The following is a 20,089-nucleotide window of genomic DNA, read 5'->3' as shown; positions in this document are numbered from 1 at the left end:
GTATTCTGAACTTCTGGGCAAATATTCATTTACCAGAGAGTGCATACCACGTATATTTTTTTGTGTTTGGGTTTCCTCACTCAGGATGATATCCTCCAGATCCATCCATTTGCCAAAGGAACTTCATGAACTCATTGTTTTTAATAGCTGTATAGTACTCCTTTGTGTAAATGTACCACATTTTCTGTATCCATTCTTCTGTTAAAGGACATCTGGGTTCTTTCCAGCTTTTGACTATTATAAATAAGGCTGCTATGAACATAGTGGAGCATGTGTCCTTATTACATGTTGGAGCATCTTCTGGGTATATGCTCAGGAGTGCTATAGCTGGGTCCTCTGGTAGTACTATGTCCGATTTTCTGAGGAACCACCAGACTGATTTCCAGAGTAGTTGTACTGTCACCAGCAATAGAAGACTGTTCCTCTTTCTACACATCCTTGACAGCATCTGCTGTCACCTGAGTTTTGATTTTAGCCATTCTGACTGGTGGAATCTCAGGGTTGTTTTGATTTGCATTTCCCTAATGACTAAGGATGTTGAACGTTTCTTTAGGTGCTTCTTAGCCATTCAGTATTCCTCAAATGAGAATTCTTTCTTTAGCTCTGTATCCTATTTTTAATAGGGTTATTTGGTTCTCTGGAGTCTAACTTCTTGAGTTCTTTGTATAAATTGGATATTAGTCCTCTATCAGATGTAGGGTTGGTAAAGATCTTTTCCCAATCTGTTGGTTGCCATCTTGTCCTATTGACAGTGTCCTTTGCCTTACAGAAGCCTTGCAATTTTAGGAGGTCCCATCTATCAATTCTTGATCTTAGAGCATAAGCTATTGGTGTTCTGTTCAGTAAATTTTCCCCTGTGCTGATGCATTGAAGGTTCTTCCCCACTTTCCTTTCTATTAGATTCAGTGTGTCTGGTTTTGGACTTGAGCTTAGTACAAGGAGATAAAAATGGGTCGATTTACATTCTTCTACATGCTAACCACTAGTTGAACCAGCATCATTTGTTGAAAATGCTGTCAGTTTTCCACTAGATGGTTTTAGCTTCTTTGTCAAAGATCAAGTGACCATAGGTGCGTAGGTTCATTTCTGGGTCTTCAATTCTATTCCATTGATCTACCTGCCTGTCACTATACTAATACCATGCAGTTTTTAATCACAATTGTGCTGTAGTACAGCTTGAGGTCAGGGATGGTGATTTCCCCAGAAGTTCTTTTATTGTTGAGAATAGTTTTCACTATCCTGGGATTTTGTTATTCCAGATTAATCTGCAAATTAATTCTAACTCTATGAACTAATTTGGAATTTTGATGTGGACTGAATTGAATCTGTAAATTGCTTTGGGCAAGATGGCCATTTTTACTATATTAATCCTGCCAATCCATTAGCATGGGTGGTCTTTCGATCTTCTGAGTTCTTTGATTTATTTTTTCAGAGACTTGAATTTTTTGTCATGCAGATCTTTTACTTGCTTAGTTAGAGTCACCCAAAGATATTTTATATTATTTGTGACTATTGTGAAGGGTATTGTTCCCCAATTTCTCTTTCAGCCTGTTTATCCTTTGAGTAGAGAAAGGCCACTGATTTGTTCGAGTTAGTTTTATATTAAGCTACTTTGCTTAAGTTGTTCATCAGGTTTAGGAGTCTTGTGGTTGAAATTTTTGGGTCACTTAAGTATACTATTACATCATCTACAAATAGTGATATTTTGACTTCTTCCTTTCCAATTTGTATCCCTTTGATCTCCTTTTGTTATCTAATTGTTCTGACTAGGACTTCAAGTCCTATATTGAACAGAGAATGGATAGCCTTGTCTAGTCCATGGTTTTGGTGGGATTGCTTCATGTTTGTCTCTGTTTAGTTTGATGTTATCTACTGGTTTTCTGTATATTGCTTTTACTATGTTTAGGTATGGGCCTTGAATTCCTGATCTTTCCAAGACTTTTATCATGAAGGGGTGTTGGATTATGTCAAATGCTTTCTCGGCATCTAATGAAATGATCATGTGTTGAGGTAAATCTCCGCCCAAATATGCCCCGGCAATGAAAACACAACATAATTAATATGATTACATGCTGTGGGCCTAGATTGGGCAAATCTACCACTACACTACCATCTTCAACATCTTTGAGACCCCTTAGAACTTTCAGTTTCTCCAGGCCATGTGCTTCTGCTCTGCTTTTCTTCTTCTTCATTTTCCTCCTCTGCATCCTCTCCCTATTCCATTTTCTCACTCTTCTCTCCCCCTCCACCATCTGCTCCACATTCCCTTTTATCTGCCCAATCATCAGCTCTTCTTAGTTTACAAATTAAGGTGGGAAACAGGTTTACAGGAAATCACCTGAGTGCTGACTCATTCCTTGTTCACAGCCACTCACAGGAGAATGGAATTAATATCAAATATAATTAGCCCCAGGGCTATCCACAACAGTCATGTTTTTTTTTCTTTGAGTTTATTTATAAATGGATTACCTTGATGATTTTCTCTGTATTGAACCATCCTAGCATCCCTGGGATGAAGCCTACTTGATCATGATGGAGAATCATTTTGATGTTTTTGGATTCAGTTGGGGACAATTTTATTGAGTATTTTGCATTGATATTCATAAGGGAAATTGGTCTAAAGTTCTCTTTCTTTGTTGGGTCCTTGTGTGGTTTAGGTATAAGAGTAATTGTGGCTTTGTAGAAAGAATTGGGTAGCGTTCCTTCGGTTTCTATTTTGTGGAATAATTTGAAGAGTATTGGTATTAGGTCTTCTTTGAAGATCTGATAGACCTCTGCATAAAATCTTCTGGTCCTGAGCTTTTATTGGTTGAGAGACTATTAATGACTACTTCTACTTCTTTAGGAGTAATGAGACTGTTCAGATCATTTTTCTAATCCAGATTTAACTTTGATATCAGGTATCTGTCTAGAAAATTGTTTATTTCATTCAGATTTTCCAGTTTTGTTGAATATAGGCTTTTGTAGTAGCATCTAATAATGTTTTGGATTTCCTCAGTTTCCATTGTTATATATCCCTTTTTATTTCTCATTTTGTTGATTTGGATACTGTCTCTGTGCCCTCTGGTTAGTTTGGCTAAGGATTTATCTATCTCGTTGATTTTCTCAAAGATTATCTTGTTTTCTCTGCATATGGTAATTGAGGGGTTTTGCTAGGTATAATAGCCTGAGCTGGCATTTGTGTTCTCTTATGGTCTGTATGACAGCTGCCCAGGATCTTCTGGCTTTTATAGTCTTTGGCAAGAAGTCTGGTGTAATTCTGATAAGTCTGCCTTTATATGTTACTTGACCTTTTCCCTTCCTGCTTTTAATATTCTTTCTTTATGTTGTGCATTTGGTGTTTTGATTATTATGTGACAGGAGGAATTTCTTTTCTGGTCCAGTGTATTTGGAGTTCTGTAGACTTCTTGTATGTTCATGCGCATCTCTTTCTTTAGGTTAGGGAAGTTTTCTTCTATAATTTTGTTGAAGATATTTACTAAGCTGGAAAGAACCCAGATGTCCCTCAACAGAGGAATGGATACAGAAATTATGGTACATTTACACAATGGAGTACTACTCAGCTATTAAAAAGAATGAATTTATGAAATTCCTAGCCAAATGGATGGACCCGGAGGGCATCATCTTGAGTGAGGTAACACAATCACAAAGGAACTCACACAATATGTATTCACTGATAAGTGGATATTAGCCCAAAACTTAGGATACCCAAGATATAAGATACAATTTGCTAAACGCATGAAATTCAAGAAGAATGAAGACCAAAATGTGGACACTTTCTATCTCTTGTATTCTGTTGGTGGTGCTCGCATCTTTGACTCCTGACCTCTTTCTTAGGTTTTCTATTTCCAGAGTTGTCTCCCTTTGTGATTTCTTCATTTCAACTTCCATTTTTAGATCCTGGATGGTTCTGTTCAATTCTTTCACCCGTTTGATTGGGTTTTCCTGTAATTCTTTAAGGGATTTTTGTTTTTTCTCTTTAAGGGCTTCTAGCTTTTTACCTGTGGTCTCCTGTATTTCTTTAAGGGAGTTATTTATGTCCTTCTTAAAGTCCTCTATTAGCATCATGAGATGTGATTTTTAAATCCAAATCTTGCTTTTCTGGTGTGTTGGGGTATCTAGGACTTTTTGCTGTGGGAGAACTGGGTTCTAATGATGTCATGTAGCCTTGGTTTCCATAGGTAAAATTCTTGCACTTGCTTTTGCCATCTGGTTATCTTTGGTGTTATTTGGTCTTGCTGTCTCTGGCTTGAGCTTGTCCCTCCTGTTGGCTTGTAAGCCTGGGTCAGCACTCCTGGGAGACCAGATCTCCCCTGGCAGGACCTGTGCACAGAGAGCTGAGGTACAGCCCCAGGTCCTGGGTGCAGATGGAGACAGGAAGGATCCTGCCCCAGCTGTTCCACACTCCTGAGGCCTGTGTGCTTCTGGCTGGTTCTACCTTAGACAGTCACCAGAGGGAAAATGGCAATCTCACCTCTGAGTCCTTAACCATTTTCTTGACTCATTTTCTGGAAACATGGTGGTGATTTACAGAATTTAATCTTCAGTGTGGATTTCTTTATATCTATATGCTGTCATTTGAATGTAAACTGTTCCCTATAAGCTTATATATTTGAACACTTGGTTATTTGAACACTTAGTCCCAGCTAGTGGAGTTGTTTGGAGAGGTTAGAGAACTTTTGGGAAGTGGAACCTAGCTGAAGTAAAGGGGTTAATGGAGGGTGGGTCTTAAGGGGACACACACTGGAGCACACACACACACACACACACACACATGCACACACACACACATCTCCCAGCACTACTTTCTGTCTGATCCCTGTTTCCTGGTCTGTTGAAAGGTGAGAATCCTCATTCTCCTATGCATTGCCCACAGTGGCAGACTGTCCCCTCTCAAACTGTGACCCAAAATAAATCATCCTCCTTAATTTGCTTCTTTAAGCTATTTTGTTACCCATCAGAAAAGGAACTGATTTACCATTCTTTTACCCACAACAAATACGTTCATTAACATTCTACCTTTCTCCTGGGAACCTGTATGTGTTTTTGTATTTTGTGCTGTTAGGTTTTTTTTTTTTGGGGGGGGGGGTGATAGTCTCCAGACTAAGAATCCTCAGCATTTTCACTCTGAGTTTTATGTTTCACTTCAGGATTTCTGCCTTTCGAGTAGTTGTTACCCAAAGGATCACTCAGGTCCTAAATCCCTCTAGGACCCACAAAGGAACAAGAGAATATATGGGTAAAATGAAACTATAAACTCTAGTTCAATCTGTGTGAATGAGAGCTATACAGGAAAGACATGAACACACCCACTCAATATTGGTCACTCTGGTTCCCTTCCTTAGAGAGAATAGGGGCAAAGATAAACAGGATAACACAGGATATACCGAGGGTAAGAGGCAGAGGCAGAAGGTGACACACATAAAGCAAGAATAAAAGGACATTTGTTAAAGAGTGTAGCCAAAAGGAGAAGATAAACAAGGAGTGAGCTAAGCCCCATCCCCATTTTGGGTATGCCCTATTCTCCAAAACTCATCAAAGCCTTTATTTGCACTCTGGTGGGGTTGCTCTAGTACACAGATCCTTTGTTATGGTGGCCTCTTGAACAGCTCTAGAACCAACATCAAACAAGACAAGTTCAACTAGCTCTTGACTATTACTCTGATATGAAAGAAACCTCTTTTCTTATCAGCTACCCAGCTTCTGGTATTTTAGTTATAGAATGAGAAAAAGGAACTGATAGTAACAGAAAATGGATATAGTCAGTGATGTTGAATGTATATCCATTTGCCATTCTCAGTAGAAATGTCTTTTCAGGTCTTTTGACCTTTTCCATTCATTGTTTTGTGATAGGGTCTCACTATGTAAGCCCAACTAGACTGCAATTTACTAAATAGACAGTGCTTGTCTTGAACTGATCCACCAGTCTCTGCCTTCTGAGTGCTGGGATTAAAGTAAGTGTTACTATTGCTCATTTTTAATTAGCGTATTTACCCTCTTGTTCTTGAGCCATGTGATTCTCATACAGTTTGGATATTGTTCCTTACTAGAGAGAACATTTTCAAATATTTTACTTGGTTTCATAGACTGTGACTTTGATTTCTGTGAAAAATAATAATTTTGATAGAGATCTCAGTGAGTCAACAGATTGTTTGGATTTCTCTGAACATTTCAAGAATATTAAAATTCTTCCAATCCAGGAAGACAGACATATTTCCATTCTTCTATGTCTTTGACTACTTTTATTCTGTAAAAATCATACATCCTTGGGAAAATCACTGATTATTTTAACCCACTTGTTCTGTTTCTATGGTAAATGGGATTGTTTTCCTCTTTTCTTTTCAGATAGTTTGCTGTTACATATCAATACTACAGATTTTCACAAGTTGATTTTGTATCTAGTAATTTTTCTCATTACAATTTAAGTTCTTACAGATTTTATATGTGTGTATGGATACATGCATGTTTATGTAGATGTGTTAGTGTGTCTTTGTATGTGTTTATGTGCATGTGGGTGTGTTTGTATATGCACACTTGTGCATTTCAGTCTCTCTATGTTGGATGTAATGGCACATTTTGGGGATTGGCTTTTTATAAGATTATGAATTTTAATTTACAATTTTCTATTTGATTTATTCCCAAATAAATGACCTTTTCTTTTTATTATCCAATTGTACTGTGTAGGACTTCAACTGCTTTGTTAAACAGAAGTGGCAACACTGGGCATCCTTGTATACCTGATCTTAAGACCCAGACCCTTCAGCTTTTCACCAGGAAGTGTGTCAGCTATATATGACCTTTATTCAAGCCTACTTTTTGTCTGAATACTTTTATGCCTACTTGAAGGAGACCAGTAGGCTTGTTATATTGTTGTGCTTTTGAATTTTCATTAAAAATTTTGAGACACAAACTTGAGTCAATGGGACTAGCATCTAGCTGTTATGAAAGGAACTGGTGAAGTGGAAAGCCTTCAGCTTCTGTGTTCCTCACAGCCAGCAATTTATCACCAACTTCAACTTGTAAAGGTTTACAGAGCCTGGCAGTGGTTTAAAAAAATGTGTTTTCCCACTAATTAAGAAGCACTCTAAAGTTATATATATATATAACTTGGAAAATCCTAAAACTAAAATACAAAGAATGAAACAAATACTCTCCTTAATTCTGCCTCTTGTTATTTAACTTGGTCTCTATTTTGATGTGCATTTCTCTGGCTACACAGAACATTTTTATTCTGGGGCTGGGGGAGAGCTAGCCCTGAGCCAAGCTCCTAGGCACACAGTCACAGTTCTCTAATAATTATTTGTCTTAAATAAAATTATTTTGAGGAGCTGGAGCTAGAGAAGATTTGCGTTCAATTCTCAGCACCTGCAGACAGCTTACCACCCTTTGTAGCTCTAGTCCTACGAGACCAGAAACCCCTTTCTGAGCTCCATGTGGGATACATGTGGCATACAGATATACAAACAGGCAGAACACACACACACACACACGTGTGTGTGTGTGTGAGTGTGTGTGTGTGTATACATATACATATATATGCTATTCCACCCAGAAGACTTTTCCTGAGATTCCTAATACCAGTATAGACCTATGTCTAACCCTTTTTAGACTTATATGTACCAAAATACCTATTTTCACGTCTCTCCAGAGCTGAACTGAGGTTTCTTTTCTTGAATCATAAAAATGATGAGTATTCTTTCAAATTATCTCTACACATTCAAACATCCTGATCTGAGATGCCTTTTTGCTCCCATCAGAGTTACGTTGTAAGGATATTACCTGGTGTGGGACTTGGTCTTAGCTGTTTCCTACTGCTGTGGTAAAACGTAACTTCAGGGAGAAAGGGTTTGTATGGCTCATAACTCCAGTTAGATTTCCTCAATGTAGGAAGTCAGGGCTGCAGCAACTTTAAGCTTCTAGTCACATCACATCCTCAGTCAAGAACAGAGTTAAAACATTCAAGTTACTTCAGGTCATCTTTATTCTTATACAACTCAGGATCCCCTTCTCAGAGAAAGCCACTATCCAGAGCAGGCAGATCTTCCTACATGGACAAGGGATCATCATTATTAGCTTAATGATAATCCCTTGCACATGTGCCCGCTGGCCAACCTAATCTAGACAATCCCTCACTGAGACTCACTTGCCTGGAGACTTTTGATTGTATCAAATTGGCAACTAAAACTAACCATCATGGGCCATTGAGATGAGGTGGCTCAGTGGGTAAAGGCACTTGCCACTAAGCCTAGTGACCTGAATTTGGTCCTTATGACCCACATGGTTGTTGGAGAGATGACTCATCCAAGTTGAAAGTCCTCAGACTTTCAGATATGCACTATGTCAGGAAAACACATAGAACACACACTTTCTTTCTTTGTAAAAGCTTCACCAAACAAATCCTGAGACCCAACCATCACAGACTCTATACAATTTGCTCCACTAACTTCAGCTATAGGTAGTTGACCCAGAAGAGGCCAAAGTTGAAAATGCTCCTCTTGGAAATGAAACATTTACTCTTTATACTGGAATAACCTATGGATGCTCAAAAATCTAGCTTTGATCCTGTCCCTTGGCTCTGAGAAACCCTTCTCATTCCATCCTGGTCCCACTGTCTTTATCCCGCTCTCTATAGGATGCCCAGCCTATTTCCTGAGTCTGGATTTCCCCTCACTTACTCACATGCCACACTACTTCTTGTTATCTACTTCTTAGAGACTTTCTATCTGAACTCTTTTCTCACTGGAACCAGGTCCGGTAGCATCTTTTGACTTATTATAGAGAGGACACGATATTTGATCAAACACCATGTGTACTGAAAATATTTGTGGAACAAATGAATGAATTTTGGGTATTCTCTTGCTTGCCTTGAAATCAGTTTTGGATTTGAGATATAGTAACACAACACCCACTTTTCACTTGTCTTTCATCTTCCTATTTGGATTCTATATCAGGTACTATATGGAAATTTTGCATATGACATTTCTAATTTTCACAATGCTCAGAGTATCTGTTGTCATCTGTTTTACAGGGGTAGCTGAGGGTCTCCAGGTTCATTATTTCCTCTAAAATCAGTGGCTGACCTCCCTTCTTGGAAGACTCACTCCTAGTAGCACCAACTCCTGGCCTTGTTCTGAGGTTGCTAGATATCTTTTTTTCTGACATTCTTGTGCCCTGATCCTATCTTGATCAGTTACCTCATCTCTGTCTGAACCCAGTTGGGACAGAGCTACGAGGGAAGAACAACCCTGAGAGATTTGATAAGGTCTTTGCATGAGAAATTGAAGCCAACTGAAGGAAGTAGAAAGCCAAAAGTATCTCCACATTTGCAACCACATTTGAGATGGGTAGCAGAGAAACCTCACTTCTAGAAATCAGGCTGACATTCCTGTGGCACGTTCTCATTCTGTAGCTCAGGATGATCCTGAATTTAAAACTATCATGATTCAGTCTCCTGAATGCTGAGATGACAAGAGCCACCTCAGCTGGCTCTCATGTTTGTTACCTTGTGGGTCACATGCTACCTACCATGTATGTGCTGCAGTTTGTAAGAAGTAGTCTTAGACACAGCATGATAAAATACTTTATTACGCGAGCAAGATTGTATAAATAAGGGTGCTGACTTCTTGAGGATGATATTCTTAGTCCAGGGACCCCAAATCATGGCTCATGACCAACTCTGACTGACCTGCTGTTTTTATATAACTTGTGAGCAAATAATTTTTTTCACATTTTAACATGATTTTTAGAGAAAACAACTATGACATGTAAGCATTACATAAAATTCAAGCTGCAGTATCTATAAATACAGTTCATTAGAGCATAGCTGAGCACATTTGCTTGTGGACCATCCATAGCTGCTTTTACAGCAGCAGAACTGCATGGTTATGAAAGAGCATAGACACACTGAGTTCATACATTTATTCTCAGACTCTACAAGTAAAACTGTCAGCTTTCTACTTGTTGAAGCTTCTCGTCTGGACAGTAGATGTAAAGTAACCTCGTTTTTTCTTTCATTGGTTCACTGATTCCTTTCACTTGATCATAACCACATTTTATGCTTAAGTAACTGCATGCTGAAACACCAATAGAATAATAAAAGTCACTAAAGAGTGAATTTCAAGTCATCCTTCTCCCTCTGAATGGTGCATTTCTCTTCTCCTAATAAAGCTCCAAATAGGTGGGATCCGCAGAACAATGCTTAGTTGGTGTAGCCCCTTCACACACGTTAATTATACTATTAATGGTGGCTATCATACAGTAGTGTTGTAGAATGGTACAGTTGAAATGGCTCTGATTTCTCACGGGTTGCCCTGTTCTTTTTTTTTTTCCCCTTCAAATATGACTATAATGCTTCTCTTTGGAGCTAGAGATTTCGTGGTGCACCATCTCCCTGTCCTTCCCTGTTCTCCTGCTGGCAGGCTTCAAGTGAGGCATCCTCATTGATCCTAAGAGCTGAGACAAACAAGCATCAGGTTAAAGAAAAACAGTCACAGGAAAACATGAATACAGCACCTTGCAAGTTACTCCCTGTCCCTTTTCCCAGGCCTTCTCCAAATGATTTGGACAGTATATAGAATTCTGTTAGCAAACAATATTCTCCATTCATATAATAATGACATGGGAGGGGGTTGATCTCTGTTTCATTTCTAAATAAGTGGCTTGGTGATACATACCTTTAATCTCAGCACCCTGGAGACAGAGATAGGCAAGTCTCTGCGATTTCAAAGTCTACATAGTGGGTTCCAGAACAACCAGAGCTAGAAAGGGCCTGTGGATGCCATTTTGTTAATATTGTTGATGTTTTCATTATATTTCATGGGAAAGAAGAAAAGAATCTTTCAGTATATCAAGTTAACAAGCTAATGTGATACCAGGAAATGTGAGTAGGAGACTGCTATTTATATCTGATTCTCTTATTTTTCGTAGTGAGAAGTTGGATGGAAAAGCTAAAAGACAAGGTAAGGAATGGCTCCTCTTCCTGTTGACTGATACAAAAGGGTAACTGAAAGATCTGCAAAACAGACCTTTTATGCCATTTAGGAATTTATATGTTTATATACAAACATACATGTGCATGTAATAAGAGGCCATAACTTTGAAGAAGAGCTGGATATAGGAGTGTGTGGAGGAAGAAAGGAGAAAGGATATATGTTATAAACAAATCATAACAGTGAAAAATGTCTAATAGCAGAGTTTGCTGTCCTGGGCCTTCTAGGAGGAGAGGCATTCCCTTTGGTTTCCTTCACGGGGAACACAGAAGACAGACACCTTATTCTCTGGAGTCTCATTCACACCTCTCTCTCTCTCTCTCTCTGTGTGTGTGTGTGTGTGTGTGTGTGTGTGTGTGTGTGTGTGTGTATGCAAGTATGTGTGCTTATGCACATGGAAGCCAGAGGACTGAGTCATATATCTCCCCCTATCACTCTCTACCTTATTCTTTTGAGGCATGATCTCTCACTGAACCTAGAGCTGGTGGGTGTGGGGTGCTCTGGCATCCAGCAAGCCCCAGAAATTCTCCCAACACTCCCTTGCCCAGATCTGAGGTTACAGGCATGTGAAAGACCTGCCATCTATTTTCAACGTGGGGTCTGAGCTGAGATCCTGTGGTAGCACAGCAAGCACTCTCCAAGCTTTCTTGTTCTTGTTTAGATTTGTTCATTTTATATTATGTGTGTGAACTGAAGTTACAGGTGGCTGTGAGCCCACGTGGGTGCTGGGAAGAGCACCCAGGCCCTCTGCCACAACAGCAAATACTTTTAATCACAGAGCCTTATCTCCGGCCCAACAGCAAATATTCTTAACTACTGAGACAGCCTTGTATCCTCGGGTGGTACACCCAGCTAAATCTACTCAGTACAGTTTCTTTTAGGGGATATTAGCGTTGTTGCCCATTTGTGTCTGTGAAATAGGAAACTGCCCTAGGTGTGTAGCTTATTTTAGTGCTTCCTCTCACTGGACACCAGCAAGCCAGGCTGTCTGGATGGGCAGGTGTGGAAAAGTATGTCCCTGTCTTGGACAGATTTGACAAAGTGATTGACAACACTCATCTCTTTCCAGAATCATATTTTCGTTTTCTTTCCATTTCCAATCCTCTCCAAGTTTTCACATGTGGCTGTAATTTTACCAGGAACTACTCAAAATATTGATGGAGTCTTGAATTCCTCAGGGTAGCCTAAGTCAGATCCCATTAGCACATTTAGCTCAGATTTAATTGGCATTTCAATTGCTTGAAAATCGTTTTAATGGTCAAGCAATAAGTTGCCTTCAGTTCCCCAGCCTCAAACCATGTCTTCTTATGGCTTTTCATATATTTTATTACTTGAGCTAGTTTTCCTGTATTGGAATTACTAGTTCTTATTTTGTTACAACTTAAATGTTAAAGAATAAGCCATCCAATTGCACTTAAAATTATGCAAGTACAGTGGTTCTGGGTTGAAAGTTCACAAATATGTAGTTTTTTGAGAACACATTTGTTTTGTTTTCATATATGTTAAGAGTGATAAAAGAAACCTTCAAGCTGTTGAGGTCATTGGGTGCCATTTTTGGTATTTGTTATTTATTTAGTTATGTCAAAAGATATGTTCAGATGAACAGATAAAGATTTAGAATATCCTGAGAAAGATCTTTTCTAAAATATCTTATATTAAAATACATTTCTAAAATAGATTACAAAAATGATTAAACTAGACTTAAATTTTGGCATAAAGCCACACTGAGGTTGGAGGTTGCCAACTCTAAGTTGCAAGTCAATATCAATTCTTGCTAGCTGCCATCTTCAGAAGCAATTTTTGGGAGCCTAGCTACTGTCTGATGAAAGTCACTCAAACCCTTTGAATGATAACTAGATACATACTTAACTGAGCTTATAAACCAAACCAGGACACCCTCTTGATCTAGTTTCATGAATTGTTAAGTGGGTCTATCTTAGTTCCAGAAGCTCTAAAAGAGGGTGTTTTCAAAAGTCCTGGCTCATTTCTTTGGTTTTGGTTTCTATTTCAGTTTTTTGTGTGTTAATATTAAGGTTAATCACGAGTAACAGGAAGCTCTCAGCTATCACAGCCGAAGCTCATATCTAGCCAGAAATAAAAAAAGGGGGACAGGGTAGGGATGCTGAGGACAATCCATCATTTAAGTAAAGAAGGCAGCACTCTGTCATTCTTAGAGGCTCACATCCCCCTATAAGGAATGTGCTCTTGAATGTATATATGCCACAGTGTCTTAGTCAGGGTTACTATTACTGTCATGAAACAACATGACCAAAAACAACTTGGGGAGGAAAGGGTTTATTTGCTTACACTTCCATAACACAGTTCATCAAAGTCAGGACATGAATTCTAGTAGATCAGGAACCTGAAGGCTGAAGCCGATGTAGAGGCCATGGAGGAGTACTGCTTTCTAGCTTGCTTTTCACGGTTTGCTTAGCCTGCTTTCTTATAGAACTCAGGAACCCCAGTGCAGGGTTGGCTCCACACACAATGGGCTGTGTCTTCCCACATAAATTACTAATTAAAAACTTCTCTACAGACTTACCTGCAGCATGATCTTATGAAGACATTTTCTCAAACAAGGTCCCCTCCTCTCAGATGACTATATTTTGTGTCAAGTTGACATAAAACTAGCCAGAGCACATTGATGTATCATCATCTTCTTGGTAAAACTGACCCCTCAGTTACACTCAGCTTCATGGAAGCCCAGGGAGGAGAAATAATCTTCATTCTGCCCCCATGCCAGATTAGAAATTGCTTAGCTACTAAGAAAGGACAATAGATGTTGACAGACCATTAGTCTGCATAACCTTAGCTTTTCTGATTAAATGTACATATTGATGGTGTTTGTTAGACCAATGTACTGGCTGGTTTTCTGTGTCAACTTGACACAGCTGGAGTTATCATAGAGAAAGGAGCCTTCCTTCAAGAAATGCCCCCATGAGATCCAGCTGTAAGGCATTTTCTCAATTAGTGATCAAGGGAGGTACTGCCCAGCCCATTGTGGGTGGTGCCCATCCCTGGGCTGGTAGTCCTGGGTTCTATAAGAAAGCAAGCAGAGCAAGCCAATAAGCAGCGTCCTACATGGCCTCTGCATCAGCTCCTGCCTCCAAGTTTCTACCCTGTGTGAGTTCCTGTCCTGACTTACAGCAATGTGGAAATGTAAGCTGAATAAACCCTTTCCTCCTCAACTTGCCTCTTGGTCATGATGTTTTGTACAGGAATACAAACCCTGACTAAGACAACCAAACTTATCTTGGTTACCTATTGATGATGTCTTTTCAACATCAAAATTGCTTCTCAGAAATGAAGATACTTGATTAGATTGTATGATAAAGACTAGTGCTGGTGTTAGGTCACCAAATCCATTCTGTGTTTTCTTGCTTTAAGAAAGCATCCAACAAAGAATGACCCAGATTTTATTTCATAGCCACTGACTCTCAAGGTGCCATCTGGACCAGCATCTTCAAACCCCCTAGGAGCTTGTCAGAAATTCAGGTTCTCAGACCTTACTCTAGACCTAAGTCAGAAACTGTGAGGATGTGGTCCAGTAGTCTATGTTAGCAAGTCTGACGTGTCACTCTAGCATGTTCTTTAGTTGCAGAGATACTGCTGCTTAGAGAGCCCATGGGCCAGTCTCAGTCCAGAAGATCTGGGCAGTGGAGGGTAGTATGCACTTGTTTGCTTGTTTGTTTGTTTGTTGAGACAGAGTCTCATGTAGCCCAGGCTGACCTCTCACTCACTATGTAGTTGACTATTGTAGCTGCTAATTATGTTCCCCCCAAACCTGCTTCCAGTGTCTCACAATTAAGACAATGAGCACCAGAGATTTTGTATTGTCCAATATTTCTTATATAGAAGATTATAGAGATTTTAGAAGACTCAAGTGGGGTCTGCAAAAGTTTTAAAACAACTTTGATTTTCTACAAAGCACATGAATTTGCTGAAGAATAACTGGGCTTTGTTTCTCTATTAAAAGCACTACACTGATTTAAAAGTAACTCACTGTTCTTAAATTAATGAAAAACTTTCCATATTTTGCCCCAATCTAAAATTCTGGGATATAAGACCAGTGAGGGCATTTCTGAGTGTGTGTGTTTTGTGGGAGTGCCTCTGCTGCTCCACAAGCAGGTTTAGGAAAAGAAGTATAACCTGCAGAGCTCAGTGCTTTCTGAAAATCTCATCTCTCTCTCTCTCTCTCTCTCTCTCTCTCTCTCTCTCTCTCTCTCTCCTCCCCCTATCTCTCTGTGTGTGTATCTGTCTGTCTCATTTTATCTCATTCTAAAAGACACTAGAAATAGCTTTGCTAGATAAGAAATTAAATAGTTAGGAGCTAGGGAGATGGCTCAGTGGTTTAAGAGCACTTGCAATTCTTGATGAGGATCAGATTCTGTTCCCAGAACCCATGTGGTGGCTCACAAACATCTGTAACTCTAGTGCTAGGTGATCAATGTCTTCTTCTGGCCTCTTCAGAGAATTCATGTACTTGATGACACACATTCACTCAGGCACAGACATATACATCTCATAAGCATAAACCAAATAAATAAATCATTTTTTTAAAGGAGGAATAGAAGACTCATGCTTTCTCAGAAAAACACCTGTGTATTTATCCTAGGTTAAAAGTTATAACTTTAATATATTTTTTACAGTAGGGGTGTAAGCCCTATTCTCTCCCATGAAAAGGTTAGTATACACATGCACCCCATATGGGTTTTACTGCAAAGATCTACCTTGGAACAAGGGCCTTGCTCCAAGAGTGGGTAGGACCTGAGCTGTGTGGTGAAGCATAGGGATGCACTGGAATCACACTGTTCTCTCAGAACAGAAGTGTCCATAGAGATCTTGGGTATGTTAGAAACACCTGAGGCTCCTTGGAAAGTAGCCAGGCTGTGGGCAATGAACTTTGTGCCATTTTTGGCCACTGCTTGCTACCCTGGGACTGAGAACAATCACTGTTTGGTTTTGCTCTCTGGGGCACATTGCTTCTCTCAGAGATGAATTTCACATGCACATCTCCTTGTCCTTGTCTTTCAACAATTAACTCACCTCTTCATTCATGTCCCTGTCCCTTCCCTTGCTATTTGCAACGCTTGCACCTTCTACACACATGCACTTTTATCCTTTTATCCTTCTTTTCTTACTGTAATACAGTTGAGAAAAATGAGCACTAAGGGGAGGCAGGGAGGGCAAGAGAGTGTGACCCCCCCCACACCTTTACCCTCTGAGGAACACAGTGTTCCAGAGGACACTTCAACCCTTTGGTGTGCTACTCAGGCTGTTTCCAATTTATTGCATTTTAATAGCCCTGGCATTCTCCGGAGCTCACTCCATCCATCTTTAGTACAAATTATATTTCTGTCATCAAAAATTGATGTTGACAAATGTGCATAATCAAGTGGCTAGAGGGGCCACTAGGTCTGGCTGATTTATTTCAGACCATACTTCTAAGGGATTTGAAATAATAAAAATTTTTAGAGAGCTCATTACATTTTCTGTTGCTTTCTTCCCCCAAAGCGGTACCTTTGTTCTAGGTTCCCTTTTAAATTATAGCACAGCAGACAGAGAATTCAAAGCATCTAAAACCTGCTGCCATGTAGCAGGGAAAAGGAACTGAGAACCTGGTGCTCTGTCTAACATCCTAATACACAAGTCTCTCTCCTTCTCTGTCCAGGCAGGCTACATGTCTGGAATGCTGGTGCCTGTTGGGGTAGGGATAGCTGGAGCCTTGTTCATCTTGGGAGCGCTATACAGCATTAAGGTTATGAATCGCCGAAGAAGAAATGGGTTCAAAAGGCATAAAAGGAAGGTATGGAAGAAACAGGAGCAAACCTAATCCTTTGCTGCTTGCCTGATTGCTTGATAAGGTACAGAGGGTTTAATGGAGCAAGAAAGACTCCTGTTCAAGGTGCTTTGTATTAGCTGCTCCTTTGTTCTTTAGAGTGGGGCTGCTTCTGGGCTTCACAGAGAAAGAATTTAATGCCTTCCTGTTTTCTTTCCCCAGCAGAGAGAATTCAACAGTATGCAAGACAGAGTGATGCTGTTAGCTGATAGCTCTGAAGACGAATTCTGAACCGGACTTGAGTTTAACTGAGATCTTCCATGATATTATTATTGTATTTTCTATTTGAAGGCAAAAAGAAGAAAGAGAATAAATAAATAAGAAAGAAAAGTATCTCACCACCTTGCTGCTACCAGGCCTTCGGTCCAGCCCCATCTCTGCTGGAGAGTAGAATTTTTTTCTTGTGCTCAACAGAAAAAACACACTGTACCCTAAATGCAGCATGCAGTGTTCTGCTATTCTGTAGTGTGTATGTCATCAACAAGGGCTGCAATTTAGAAACTCATAGGATACATGTTCAGTGGGAAATAGGTAGAATAAATATTTTGTATTTTTCCATCGCCCTTTTCTTGGTTTGGATTACTGGACTGAAGTTAATGGTGTCACCACCAAGGCCTCGTTGACTTTGATAGACAAATTCTAAGGAAGAATAACTTTTCATAGTCCTTCCCTACCTTTTTGATGTTGTTGGCTTTGGTGTACCCTATCTCTGCATCAAAGACTAGTTACCACTTGGAATGTTTTTTTTTCCCTGAGATATCTCAGCCTATTAGAATTACATGCAGGTCTGTGTGTATCTTGCATTAAATTTTCCAGCCTTTTGTTTTTTATTATTTTTCTCTTTCATAGTCTTGCTGTTAGTTAAAAAAAGAAATACACCAGAAATTATACATTACATAAATCTTTAACCTTAATTTATGCTTGCTTTCTTAAATAGTGTGACTTAATTCAATGCATATACTGAATGATTCTTATTTGTTTGTTATTATGAGATTAGCTAAGAAATAAGAATGATATCAAAACGAGGGTGTGTATGCTCCCAGAGTGATTGTCCCTGCCATTTGCTTCTATGTTTATGTAGCTATTACTTTTCTAGATCTGATACTACTATGGAAGAAGTGGGCCACCAGTGGTCTTTTGGGCTTTAATAGATAAGGTCAGCATTCTTTAGAGAAAATGGCCCAGTGGCCAGAGTTCTCATGTACAAAGGATCTTTGGGCATCCCTCATAGGGATGATGGACTGTTAGATCCTTTCTCATTTTCCTTGGAATGTAATTTCCTCTTCTATACCAAATAACACATTCAAACACCCTCTTTGAATTGGGGTGTTTGGGAATTTTGGTTCATTAGATTTAGCAATATGGTTTGAATCATTTCTAAGGATGGAATAAGGTAAATTCCAAAAGACCAATCAGGAGCAAAATCAGATGCACCGATGTCTTTATTCAAACTAGCTCAGGCTTAACTCATCACAGATTCACAGGGTGGTTCTGTGGGAGTTGGGGAAAGCCCTGAACATTCATCAAAACAAGGTTTTATAGAAAGCAGCAAGCAAGGGGTGAGTGTTTCTAGCCTGGCGAGCATCTAATTAGGGTGCTATTGTGGCCTTTAGCATAATTGGCTGGTGCTGGGACCCAAACCACAAACTTAACTTCTACTTTCTTCCAAATTGGTGGTCATTAGGTAGAGAGTGGGCTTGTTTGGTGTTAAACTGGAAACTGGTGCTGAATACATTTGTTGGGGTTGGCCTAGAAACTGGCTCAGGTTTTGCTGGAAAGTAACTTAGATACTGATGGTAGGTAACCAGCCTGTTAGTTTACTTGAGTTCAAACTTAGGTCAGTTCTCTTAAGATGGAGTTTGAACCCAAAAATTAGGTCTCTCACTATGACTATGGAGAATTTGTTCATAGTAAATAGAGCCTATTCTATGATGACAGGGTCAGTTTAATTACTCCTGATAGCTTCTGGGTGAGGAAGGATGCATGTTTCTATTTTTCCATTCTACTGAAGATGGAACTAAAGTAGAGAAGAGAAAGAATCATCAGATATGTGTGTGGACTCAGCATAAGGACCACCTTGGACCCAAACTATAGTCTGGCCCTTTACCATGGCATTGGAATGTCCTTCTTTAAAACCAAATCTACTTGGTCAAAAAACATGTATCATTAATTTCTGTGTTTGTTAAATGAATGAATCTTTCCCACAAGTACTTTCCTCGCACACAAATTTAAGTATCATCTCTAGGGAACTAATGGGAAAATTTCATGGAACCCAGTTTTGAATGCTGGCTACCTCCCAAAAAATATTTTTCCTAAGTTTAGTTCTTTTGGTCAAGAAATCAAATGTATAAAGTTGATTAAGAGAAATGAAAAGTCTCATGGAGCAAATAAAAGCTAGCCACCCATAAATCAGACTAAAGTCGGAGTTTTAAAAAAGTGGAATATGAGTCATGACTCTCATCAGTGAGTCACAGTTCCACTAGGAGAGCTGCCCTGCTTCTGCATAGGGGATGCTTTCTAAGAACAGGCTCTTCCTGTGTTCCTAATGCTGGGAGCAAGTGAACATGTGGGGACTTTGTCACTTGAAATATTGAACAAGTTGTATATAGTGAACTAACAACAGGTTCTCTTAATTCAAGAACTCCTGGATGATACTGACAGGCAATCATGCCTGGAGCAATTCAATCTGTAGCTTTAGATTAGATCAGGGCTAATAGTGCCTCTTCAAGCTGTTGTATAAAAAGTCACTCTTTTGCCTGCTTTTGGGACCTTTTCCCTCATACTCGTTCATCCCTCGTTCAGCCTTAATAAGAAGGGCAGTGCCTAGTCTTACTGTAACTTGATACACCATATTTGGTTAGCATCCATGGGAAGCCTGGCCACTTCTGAAGAGAAACAGAGGAGTGGGTGGAGGCAGCAGAAGAGAGGTGGATTGGAGGATGGGGTGGGAGAGAAGGACTGAGGGGAAACTGCAGTCAGAATATTAAAATACAAAAAATCATAAGTATCAGTCACAAATTCACATAGGGAAGATAACATGTGTGTGAATTTGTGCTTTAACAGCATTCTTGGTACCCCCTTTGGCACACATGACTATGTAGAGAAAGCAGTTTATTTAGATCACAGCAGATTTCTGTATAAACACATTTAGCTGTCTGTATAAAGAAATGTGATATAACTATACAATAGACTGTTACCCAGTCCTAAAAAATAAAGGACTCCTGTCACTGTGGCATGGATGTTGGAAGACTGTCTGCAAAGT

At 39.5% G+C, this 20,089-nt stretch overlaps 1 protein-coding gene across 2 annotated transcripts in view; it reads left to right on the top strand.

Moving 5' to 3' along the window:
* The window catches only part of Armh4 (armadillo like helical domain containing 4), a 102,093-nt gene extending 82,339 nt beyond the window's left edge, over positions 1-19,754 (top strand). Inside the window, exons 6-8 of one of the 2 annotated variants that reach the window (XM_021182300.2) lie at positions 10,927-10,958; positions 16,660-16,794; positions 16,993-19,754. In XM_021182300.2, the coding sequence (XP_021037959.1) occupies positions 10,927-10,958; positions 16,660-16,794; positions 16,993-17,058 (233 nt within the window). In that variant the 3' untranslated portion in view covers positions 17,059-19,754. Of the gene's footprint in view, positions 1-10,926; positions 10,959-16,659; positions 16,795-16,989 lie in introns of both variants that reach the window. The other variant, XM_021182299.1, reaches the window with a different exon arrangement.
* The last annotated feature ends 335 nt before the right edge of the window (positions 19,755-20,089 follow it).

The sequence above is a fragment of the Mus caroli genome, chromosome 14, assembly GCF_900094665.2.
Source record: "Mus caroli chromosome 14, CAROLI_EIJ_v1.1, whole genome shotgun sequence".
In the NCBI taxonomy this organism is placed as follows: Eukaryota; Metazoa; Chordata; class Mammalia; order Rodentia; family Muridae; genus Mus; species Mus caroli.
This window is presented reverse-complemented; position numbering and strand designations above follow the sequence as displayed.